This window comes from Tenrec ecaudatus, chromosome 14, assembly GCF_050624435.1.
Source record: "Tenrec ecaudatus isolate mTenEca1 chromosome 14, mTenEca1.hap1, whole genome shotgun sequence".
Classification (NCBI taxonomy): Eukaryota; Metazoa; Chordata; class Mammalia; order Afrosoricida; family Tenrecidae; genus Tenrec; species Tenrec ecaudatus.
In genome coordinates, this window is record NC_134543.1 from 86,567,687 (window position 1) to 86,580,122 (window position 12,436).

The 12,436-nt window shown below is 39.5% G+C and overlaps 1 protein-coding gene across 1 annotated transcript; it reads right to left on the bottom strand.

Moving 5' to 3' along the window:
• Nucleotides 1-9,807: 9,807 nt before the first annotated feature.
• LOC142425969 (olfactory receptor 11H4-like) lies at nucleotides 9,808-10,824 on the bottom strand. Its single transcript, XM_075531440.1, has one exon. The coding sequence runs from the start codon at nucleotides 10,822-10,824 to the stop codon at nucleotides 9,808-9,810; it is 1,017 nt and encodes a 338-aa protein (XP_075387555.1).
• Nucleotides 10,825-12,436: the final 1,612 nt, after the last annotated feature.

The following is a 12,436-nucleotide window of genomic DNA, read 5'->3' on the forward strand; positions in this document are numbered from 1 at the left end:
GACACACATGTTAGCTATTTGTCAGTCCATTCATTGACTCTTAATTCCTAACGACCACAATTTAATGCTTCTATCGGTTTTAATTTAATTTAAATTGGGTTCATAATAATAGAATCTTTGTTTTATATATTTTCATTATTAAGTAATTAGATGTAAAGTCTTTCTCTTTGAAAATTTCAAAACTCAAATAATCACCCTCTCTCACATCTGTGAAAGGCAGCAAGGACACTATCAGTTTGCATTACTTTTTTACCCTCCATAGTTATTTATTTTGTTAGAACAGCTCTTAGTCTAAACTATTAAAAAATATTTTATTGGGGGCTCATACAACTCATCATTTTCCATACATCCATCCATTGTGTCAAGCACATTTGTATATTTGTTGCCAGCATCACTCTCAAAACATTTACTTTCTACTTGAGCTTTGGTATCAGCTCCTCATTTTCCCCCTCTCTCCCCCCTGATGCCCTCCTTATGAATCCTTAATGATTTATAAATTATTTTTATTTTGTCATGTCTTACATTGTACAATGTCTCACTTTACACATATTTTTGTCGTCCATCCCGCAGGGAGGGGGTTATATGTAGATAATTGTGATCGGTTTCCCTTTTCTTTTTTTACATTTTATTAGGGACTCGTACAACTATTATCACAATCCATACATATACATATATCAATTGCATAAAGCACATCCATACATTCCTCGCCCCAATCATTCTCAAAGCATTTGCTCTCCACTTAAGAGGTTTCCCTTTTCTACCCCACTTTCCCTCCCCTCTTCTGGCATCAGTACTCTCACTACTGGTCCTGAGGGGTTCATCGGTCCTGGATTCCCTGTAGTTCCAGTTCCTATCTGTACCAGTGTATATATTCTGGTCTAGTCTGATTTGTAAGGTAGAATTGGGATCATGATAGTGAGGGTCGGGGGAGAGGAGCATTTAAGAACTACAGGAAAGTTGTATGTTTCATCATTTTTACACTGCACCCTGGCTCATCTCTTCTCTGTGACCCTTTTGTAAGGGGATGTCAGATTGCCTACAGATGGGCTTTGGGTCTCCACTCCTTACCCCTCCTCATTCACAATGATATGGTTTTTTTTTTTTTGTTCAGTAATGCCTAACACCTGATCCCCTGGACACCTCATGATTACCCAGGCTAGTGTGCTTCTGAGCTAGATGGCTGCTTGTTTTCAAGCTGTTAAGACCACAGGTGCTAGATCTTTTGATAGCAGGCACCATCAGCTTTCTTCTCCACATTTGCTAATGTACCTGCTTTGTCTTCATCCATCTGTCAGGAAGGTGAGCATCATGGAATGCCAGTTTAATAGAACAAAGTGTTCTTGCATTGAGGGAGTAATTGAGGGGTGGTCCAATTTCCATCTGCTACCTTAATAGACTAAATGACTTTTAAGCCAAGAATTAGTAGTGGAGTGGTTACATTCTTTTCATGTTTTTCACCAAGTTGAAAGTATTGACACACTTCTCAGGTAGTTTAGAGCTGTGAAAAATCCATTAATCTGAGTTATTTTATATTAGTATATTTTTGTGAAAGTTTAGTGAACTCTAAGTCACAACATAGAGATCAAAAGGAAATATAATAGTACATTTTTAAATAGAGAGTGATAGTTAATAGTTACCTCAAAATAGATCTTGAATTTACTTTACTTCAAACTTTAATTTAAAACTCATCAAATCTAACACCAGATTTCTGCTCTCCTAAAAAAACACAGTGTTTTAAATAAATCTACCAGAAATCTCATAAAAATGAAGAATTCTCTTAAAATAGATAGGTGGGCTACTTACAAACAATCATACTTTTGCTGCCCAGATATTGCATATCACGTCTTTCCACATTTCTGACTGTAATTCCACCTGCAGGATAACTGAGTTTTAATAAGCCCAGAAAGATCATTGATCAAAGCTCAACTAAATAAGCAAACATAGTCTATGTCTAAATGTTTCTCTATAGCATAGATCATTCTTCTTGTTGAACACAGCTGATCTTTTCTTTACTTTTTAAATTTTTTTAGAATGAAAATTCCTTTAATGATTCATAGAAACATAAAGTTAATGTAATTAAAAAAAATCTAGTGGGTCTTTTATTTTAGGCTTCGTTTTAATTTATTTACTTTTGATGATACCAAGAGGTAAAATTTATATCACAAAGTAAAAATGTTCAATGAATCTTATCCAAATTCAAAGATGTTTTCCAAGTTATTTAGTAGAAAATTTCAGATCATTTAAAGTGTATGTGCATTGTTATTTTAGTTTACGGCAGCATAGTACTTAAAATGTATTTTTCTAAAATAAGAAACCCCATTAAAAAGATAGAAATATAAAATTCAGAACCAAACTCATAGCCATTGAGTTGATTCTAACTCCTGGTGGATGCCAGGAAGAATTTTTTTTTTTTAGGGTTTTTGAAACTCACATCTTTATTCCCACTGAGTGGCTGGTGGTTTTGAATTGCTGACCTAGCACCTTAATGTGTATCCTCCTATGCCACCAGGGCTGCTGCTTTGATAGAACAACAACAACAATAAAAAGGCAAAGTAACCTCACTTGCCAGAGGAGAAAGCAGGTTTACCTCTTTAGTGTATTGTGTCTCTCTTATCTTAAAAAAATACAAAACAAAAAGAAAATGAGATTTTCAAAATATACATTATTTTATAACCTTAGAAAATTACATTTTAGCCTTCTTTCTATGCCAAAACAATATAGACATACCTCATCAATTCAATGGCCATATTGAACTTGATACATTTATACTTGATCCATAAAATGAATTTAAGACTGTTAAAAATGTATTGATTAGGCTAATCAATATAGAGAGGTCGGATTTTTTATCAGGGATATTTTAGATAAGCTTTTGATAATTAACATACAGTGAAGGCAGCCAGATGCAATTTTATTGTATATATAAGGTGAATACCCTGAATAATATTTTCAAAGTATGCTATACATAGATCGATCAGAGCATGTGACATAATGACTGAATCGTATGTTTAGCTTTTTCTAGAAAGCTCCTAGACAACACAGAGAATATTAAATTTATTTTTCTATGTTAAACTGACTCAGTTTCTGGTGAATGAAATAGTAGAAAAATAAATGTTATACTTGCCATCCTGGCACCAAAAAGGTAAACTGAGTTTCTGACTTTATCGTTACTTAGTTTCTGATCTGAACATCATTGGGCGGATACTTGTGATATTCTGAACACACTTGTGAGATTCTGAACGTAGAGTCACAGACCATGTGACCCACTAATCCCACTTTGCCTCATAATCCTGGCACCCTTTAGGGTCTACTCTAAATGTGAGTCATTCACTCTGTTCTGTATTTTGAAACCTGTAATTGTTTCTTTCCTCAGTACTCTCCCTTTTCCATCATTTTCTTTCTAAGTGCTTCCCCCTGCACTTGCTTCTGAGTGAATGACTTTTCCCTCCATTCATTAATCCATTTATCACTTATGAGAATCAGAAACCTTATTCAGTGCACATTTAAATTCTGTCACCTTTCATATGCAATTAATTACCAAGTCCTATCGATTTATTTTTAATTTTTTATATTTCCTATCGATTTTATATCCCAAACATTCCGCCAATTTGTCCTGAGCACATGGGAGAGCTATCTAAGTGCTTTCCATGTTAGGATGGCACACTGGTGAAGTGCAGCAGACACATGGGAAACCTGGAATGCAACACTGATTGCACTTTAGGAAAGATGAGGAATACAATTTCAGGAAGGAAGCACGTGGTCTGATGAGAAAGAAAGAGAAAACACATTCTGCGCTCTAGGAGGTGCCACATTCACAACTGATAGATTCAATCCAGTAATACTTACGTAACCCAACAGTCCTGTTAGGACAAATACCTAAAGGAAAATAAAGAAAGGTCCAATTGATTTGAGTTCAAGTACTGTATGATTTACTTGTGACTGGGAAAGTTAACACCCATTTTAAAGAGTTCTTGTTAAAATAGTACTGAACACTTGTGCCTAGTGCAGTACCTGGAAAACACAAGGAATGAAAAAAAAGGTAGCTGTTATTGTTCATAATACAACTAAGCTCCTTTTTCACTTACTGACATGGTTATATTCCCAAGACCCAGTTGTTAGGTGAAATCTAGTGTGATGCAAAAGTAGAGATGATCACATTAGACACAAAATGGAAAATGATTCTGTTACTACCTAAGTACCAAATTGCAATATAACTTCCAAGAATCACAACCCAGCCAAACAGATGCATAACCCTAATTATCTTAGCTAGTATTTGTCTCACACTTTGGCATTTCTTACTGCCAGATGTGTTCTCTTAATGTGCCCAAAACCATTGTTGTAAATATGGAATATCAGATAAGAAGGTATTGAGAAATGAGGTCCGCTACACACCAAGTTTCCAAAGTACCTGGAGTACTAATGTTTAACACAATAACTTAGTTCAAAAATCACTTTAAAAACCTACATGTGGAACAATAAATGTAAGTAAATTTAGTAGACTATGTTAAGAAGCCACCCAATTCAAATGTATAACATAATAGATATAAGCAATTTTATAGCTTGCTCTAGATTTATTTTACTAACCTTGAATATTCTGACACTCAGAACATACAGCCTCATTTTATACAGAGAAGAAGATAGGAAATCTCTCTCTCTCTCTCTCTCTCTCTCTCTGCCATTAAGTCAAGGTTGACAAATAGCCACTCCCCCAAGTCCTCGAAAGCTTGGTCTTACTCCCGAAGGGCTGTTGGTTTCGAACAGGGACAATGAGACCATGAGGATCACATCCCAATGCATAGCCACTATAACAGCAGGGCAGCTCACAGCCCAATGCATAACCGCTACACTATCAGGGCAGAGCTCCTTAGGAAACCACACTAGTGTTTGAAATCCAATATGCAGAAAATATATGATTAAAGGACAGGCATTACATTATCTGTGGTGTGCATAAGAGTTAATGGCATTAAAAAAGTAAAAGCAGAACCAGGCACCAGGAAAAAGTCTTTGGCTATGACCCAATGGATAAGGGGCTACACTCTAAGACATACAGTCATCAATAAGAAGAGCAATGAATAACAATTTAAAACTGGGCAAAACACATGAACAGACAGTTCACCCAAACGGACATCCAAATCCTAACACACATTTGAAAAATGCTCACTCTCATTAGCTATCCAGGAGATGCAAATCAAAAGCAATGATGAGCTATCATCTTACACAGACAAGGCCAGTCCAATAAAAACAACCCCAAAAAGAAAACAACAAATGCTGGAGAGGTGTAGAGAGATTGAAATCCTCATGCATTGCTGGTGAGCATGTAAATATGTACGACCATTGTGGGAAGTTTATGGTGCTACCTGAAAGAACTGGTAATACGCATGTTATATGATGCAGAAATACTTCTGCTGGGTATATACATTTAAGAAATAAAAACTGTACTATGAGCAAATATACACACTTTCATATTAATCTCAGACTTCACTATAGCAAGAAGTTGGACAGTTCAAATGCCAAATAGTAGAAGAATGGATGAAGAAACTTTGGCACATACACACAATGGAATACTATTTGAAAAACGATAATAACCATTACATGACCTGGATGGACCTGGAGATCATTGTGTTGAGTGAAAGTAGCCAATCACAAGAGTACAAATATTGTATGAGATAAAAAGCAAGACAAAGACTTAGTTACCAAAGAACAGACTGGAAGTTTCCAAGGGAAGGGGGAGGGGAAAACATGAAGCGATGGAGTAGACGTTTGACAGTAATGAGTTGGATCAAAGGGAGAATGGAGGAGAGGGTGGTGAGATAGAATATAGGGTTAAGGGTGGTGTTGCTGAGTGGTTTGAACTCTTGGATGTAAAGTTGATTATATAAAATATAATGCCCCCAACCTAATGAATAATTTTTAAAAATCTTTTTATTGGGGCTCATAAGGCTCTTATCCCAGTCTGTACATACATCAATTGAGCAAAGCACCCTTATACATTCGTTGCACTCATCATTCTCATAATTCACCTTCCACTTGGTTTCTCTTTTTTTCCCCGTCCCCCTCCCTCCCCGATCCCACCCCTGATCCCTTGATAGTTTATAAATAATTATTATATCTTATCTTACACTCCCCGTCGTCTCCCCTCCCCATTGCCCATCTCCCAGAGAGGAGGTTACACATAGATCTCCGAGATCGGTTCTCCCTTTCTACACCCCCTTCCCTCCTGGTGTCGCCACTCCCACCGCTGGTGTTGAGGGGTTCGTCTGTCCTAGATTCCCTGTGCCTCCAGATCCCCACTGCACCGCTGTACATCCTCTGGTATAACCAGGTCCCCTAATGAATAATTTAAAAAATCACACACACACACACACACACACAAGGAACTGGGAAGAGGGTGCTTAACTGGAGAGATTGTAAAAGGTCAATTATGTGTCAAACTGAATGGTCTTCTAAACCAAATTATAAAATTTATCAATTTTCTGAGAAATGAGGTTTTTTTTTGTAAATGATGAGGCACGAAAGTTTAAGAGAACAGAGGAATATTTGAGCAATTGGATCCTCAGCCAGCAGGTTATTACAACATGCTTTATTATTATGTTACTGGAGATAGTTTACAGTGCATGAAATCACATATAAATAAAGTCCACATGCATACTAATAGTTAAAGAGGATTCCATTGGAGCTAGTGTCCATGTGTGGATGTCTTCTGAGAAATCCAGGGAAGAAAAGGTAGAAAGCTACTTACCCATCATGATAGGACTAAATGTGAACAGAGCTGGGAAGAACACTGCCTGGATGCCCTCATTGATGCCTCAGTTGGAACCCAAATCCAGGAATCTCAGCCTTGAGAGCTTTCCTGAGTAATGGTGTGCACTTGGATGATATTCCAAACCTCAGGATGCACAAACTAAACACCGAACCCCTGCTTCCTCCCTTCCAGAGGCGCTCAAAAGAAAATGGTATAACAAGAGGGCCCTTCTGTTGGGCAGTAGTGATGGTCAATGGGAAGAAACACAGTCCTGCAAGCAGTGGGTGAGCTGTGGGCCGTAATTGCTACAACTCAGACCTCAGTCACCTGAAGGCACCCAGACCTTGCTCTTGTGTGTCCCAGCAGAGAGAGTTCACCAGATGAGATTTTTATCTCTTAGTTACTTTTGCTCTGGTGTTGGAAATACTGGGGTATGAATTCATGAGGCAATTTGAAAAGGGGTGGGCGTTGCAGGTGATAGAAGAGGAAGAGAGTGCTGTTGAGGCTCTCAAGGGGTACAATTAACGCTGCACCTTAGAAATTGTAGTGAAGCTGTCTGTGTCCCTTTGGGCTGGTTTGTGACTCTCTCAAGAGTCCCTGGGTAGCACCCTTTCTTCCATCCATAGTCGGCGTCTCGTTCAGGGTAAATTGACCCCTTGTGTGATGGCAGGAAGAATGCCTTTAACAGGCAATGGGGAGATGTCTGTGTGGATGAACAGAGCACTTTTTGTTTCCAGGAAAGTTCTTTTCCACTGGGAATGTAGAGAATGCTGAAAATGAACAGTGTTTATGTTCTCAGAGGAAGGGTCTTCACACAATTAACATCTTTAATTTTGCTGTGAGACTCTAGGTATTGATAACCTCTCTCTTTTAATTTGTCCTGTTTGTTCTTTATTCCCTTTGTCTTATTTTGAACCATTTAAGTAATTTCATTTTGTTTCTCTCTGTGAGCTTTTTTGTAGTGGTTACGTGTTCGGCTGCAGTTTTCATGGTCAATAGTTCGAAACCACCAGCAGCTCTGTGGGAGAAAGACAGCGCTTTCTAATACCACTAACTCTTACAGACTCGGAAACTCACAGGGTGTCATTATGGGTCAACATTGACTTGACAGTGAGTGAGATTTTTGGTTCATATTCTTTTTTTTAAAAATACTTTTATTGGGGGCTCTTACATCTCTTATTACAATCATATATTCATCCACTGTTTCAAGCACATTTGCACATATGCTGCTATCATAATTTTCAAAGCATTCTCTTCCCACTTGAGCCCTGATATCAGCTCCCCATTTCTTCCCACTCCCTCGCTTCCCCTCCTGCCCTCCCTCCCTCACCCTTGATGAGTTACAGATTATTATTTTTATATCTTACATTGTCCTCCGTCACTCCTCACCCGCTTTTCCATTGTTCATCTCCCTGGAAGGGGTTATAGTTTGATCCTTGTGATGGATTCCCTTTTTCTCCCCTTACCCTACCCTAATCCTTCTGGTATCTCTACTCTTTCACTGTTGGTCTTGAGGCGCTTATCTATCCTGAATTCCCTCTGTTGCAGGCTCTTATCTCTGGCAGTGTGCATGCCCTGGTCTAGTCCAATTTGTAAGGCAGTACTGAGGTTGTGATAGTGGGGTGAAGGAAGGACCAAAGAACTAGAGGAAATTGTGTGTTTCATTGGTGCCATACTGCATCCTGACTGGCTCATTTCTTCCCCGTGACCTCTCTGTGAGTGGATGTTCAATTGTCTAGAGATGGGCTTTGTGTCTCCACTCCACTCACCTCTCTGCGCCCTCATTCACTTTGGACATGATTTTGTTCTGGGTCTTAGGTGCTTGACACCTGATCCCATTGACACCTCATGATCACACAGGCTGGTTTGCTTCTTCCATGCAGTCTTTTTTGCTTTTCAGCTCGATATTCGCTTGTTTATCTTCAAGCCTTTAAGACCTATGATGCTATACTATATCTTTTGATAGCTGGACACCATCACCTTTCTTCAGCACATTTGCTTATGCACTGATTTTGTCTTCAGTGATTGTGTTGGGAATGTGAGCATCACAGAATTCCAGGTTGTTAGAACACAGTGTTCTTGTGTTGTTGAAGTACTTAAGTCAAGGCCCAATGTCCATCTGCAACCTTAATTTTTTTTGGTATAATTTTATTATGGGCTCATACAACTCCTATCATAATCCATACATACATCAATTATGTATATCACATTTGTACATTCATTAACCTCATCATTCTCAAAACATTTGCTCTCCACCTAAGCCCCTGGCATCAGCTCTTCATTTTTCCCTTCCCTCACTGCTCCCTCCTCCCTCATGAACCCTTGATAATTTATAAATTATTAATTTGTCATATCTTGCACTGTCTGATGTCTCACTTCACCCACTTTTGTGTTATCCATCCAACAGGGAGGAGGTTATATGTAGATCTTTGTAATCGGTTCCCCCTTTCTGACCCACCCTCCCTCCACCTTCACAATATTGTCACTCACATCACTAGTCCTGAATGGATCATCGGTCCTGGATTCCCTGTGTTTCCAGTTCCTATCTGTACCAGTGTACATCCTCTGGTCTAGCCAGACTTGCAAGGTATAATTGGCATCATGATAGTGTGTGTGTGTGTCTGAGGAGATGGGAAGAAAGCATTTTGGAACTAGAGGAAAGTTGTATGTTTTATCCTTGCTACACTGCATCCTGATTTGCTGGTCTCCTCTCTAAGACCGTTCTGTAAGGTGATGTCCAATTGTCTAAATCTGGGCTTTGGGTCTCAAATCCGCACTACTCCTTATTCACAATGATATAATTTTTATTGCTCTTCTACCTTCTATACCCATACTCTATAACAGAAAAGTCCCAGAGATACCATGCATTAGATTTACTGGGTTGGTGCATTTTGAAAACAGTCTTTCTATGTAAGTCATTTATGACGTAACTCTTTGTGGTTAGTTGATGAATAAATTAGTGAGGGACCCCACTAAGGGGAAAAATATTTTACAGTGACAACTGAAAGTAATGTCTTTCTTACATGATCTCATCTGTGTGGACAGTGGTTTGCTTGGTGTCTGGTAGATTATGCTCGTTCTAACCTCAAGACTTTCTTCAGTGCAGCCTTCATCTCCTTGTTTCGTAAGCTGTAAATCAGAGGGTTTAAGAAGGGAGTGATCACAGAATAGAACAACGTTATAATCTTCTGAATTTCAGCTGGGTTATCAAATGTGGGGCTCATATACATTACCAAGAGGGCCCCATAGAATAAACACACCACTGTCAGATGCGATCCACAGGTGGAAAAGGCCTTTCTTCGGCCAGCTGCTGAAGGGACTTTGAATACAGCTATCAGTAAAAGGGTATAGGAGCCAAGGATATACAGCAGAGTTAGGATGATAATGAGGGAGCTCAGGATATAGAACACAATCTCAGTGACAGGAGATGGAACACAGGACAGAGCCATCAGTGGGTCCATGTCACACACAAAGTGATCAATGATGTTGGGCCCACAGAAAACCAATTGGGAGAGTTGCACTGTGGAGACCGAGTAAGTAAGAAACCCAAATACCCAGCAAAGGAACATCAAAATATAGCAGAACTGTAGGGTCATTATGGTAGGGTAGTGCAATGGGCGGCAGATGGCAAGGTATCTATCATATGCCATGATGCAGAGAAAATATGTTTCAGTTGTACCAAGGGAACTGAGGAAATAGAACTGAAGGAAACAGCCAACAAAGGAGATGGTTTTTGTCTCTGAGAGGGAATTAGCCAGCATGCTGGGCACCGTGGAAGTGATGTACCAGATTTCCAGGAAAGCAAAGTTCCCTAGGAGAATATACATCGGGGTGTGGAGTCGTTGGTCCCACCTCACAGCACAGACAATGGCACCGTTTCCTGTGATGGTGAACACATAGATTCCGAGGAACAGGGAGAAGAAGAAGATTTGCATGTCTTGGCCACCAGGTAAGCCTAGGAGGACAAACTCAGTTACGGTGCTTGTCACTGAACTGTTCATGAATCCCAGGGCTGTAGACAAAAGAGAGAACAGTGTTACACAAGTTGTTTTGTTACTCAAGAAAGCTATAGAAAACCTATGCATTGAATACTTTCTTTATTAAATTGGCATTCTATGATGCTCACCCTCCCGACACAACTGCTCAAGCCAAATCGGGTGAACAAGTAAATGTGATGAAGAAAGCTGATGGTGCCCGGCTATCAAAAGAGATAGTGTCTGGGGTCTTATAAGCTTGAAGATAAACAAGAGGCCATCTAGCTCAGAAGCACCAAAGCCCACATGGAAGAACACACCAGCCTGTGTGATCGGGTGGTCCCAAAGGGATCAGTTATCAGGCATCAAAGAACAAAAAATCATACCATTGGCTGCACACCTCCATGATACGATCGCTGAAGACAAATGGGTGCATAAGCAAATGAGGCTAAGAAAGCTGATGGTTCCCGGCTATCGAAAGAGATAGTGTCTGGGGTCTTAAAGGCTTGAAGGTGAACAAGCAGCCATCTAGCTTGGAAGCAATAAAGCCCACATGGAAGAAGCACACCAGCCTGTGCGATCACTAGGTGCCAAAGGGACCAGGTATAAGGCATTATGCAAAAAAAAAACATCTATATATACCATAGTGAATGAAGGGGGAAGTGCAGAGTAGAGACCCAAAGCCCACTTGTCGGCCACTGGAGATCTCCTCACAGAGGGGTTTAGGAGAGGAGATAGGTCAGTCAGGGTGAGATGTAGTATAGATGAACACAGCTTACCCCCAGATCCTGGACGCTTTCTCCCCCCAACTACCATGATCTGAATTCTACCTTGCAGGATTGGATAGGGCAGAGGTTGTACACTGGTGCATATGGGAGCTGGAGGCACAGGGAATCCACGGTAGATGATACCTTCAGGACCAGGGGTGTGAGGGGGGTTACTGGGAGAGTAGAGGGTGAGTGGGATGGAAAGGGGGAACTGATTACAAGGATCCACATGTGACCTCCTCCCTGGGAGATGGATGGCAGAGAAGGGGGAAGGGAGACTCCAGATAGGGCAAGATGTGACAAAATAACAATCTATAAATTATCAAGGGCTCATGAGGGAGGGAGGAGCGGGGAGGGAGGGAAAAAAAAGAGGACGTGATGCAAAGGGCTTAAGTGGAGAGCAAAGGCTTTGAAAATGATTAGGGCAAAGAATTATGGATGTGCTTTATACAATTGATGTATTATATGTATAGATTGTGATAAGAGTTGTATGAGCCCCTAATATAATGTAAAAAAACAAACAAAACCTATGCATGACACACATGTTAGCCATTTGGCAATCTGCTCATTGACTTTTATTTCCTAACGACCACAATTTAATGCTTGTACTGGTTCTAAATTTCATTTAAATCGGGTTATTAGCAATAGAATCTTTATGTTTTATAGATTTTCTTTATTAATGATTAAATTGTAATATGTTTCTCTTTGAAAATTTCAAAACTCAAATAATCACTGTCTCACATGTCTGTGAAAGTCAACAAGGACACTATCAGTTTGCATTCCTTTTTATTTATTTTGATAGAACAATTCTCAGTCTAAATTATATTTAAGAAAATCATTTGAGTGGGGGCTCATTCAACTCTTATCACAATCACACATCCATCCATTGTGTCAAGCACATTTGTATATTTGTTGCCATCATCATTTTCTACACATTTGCTTTCTTGAGCTCTTGG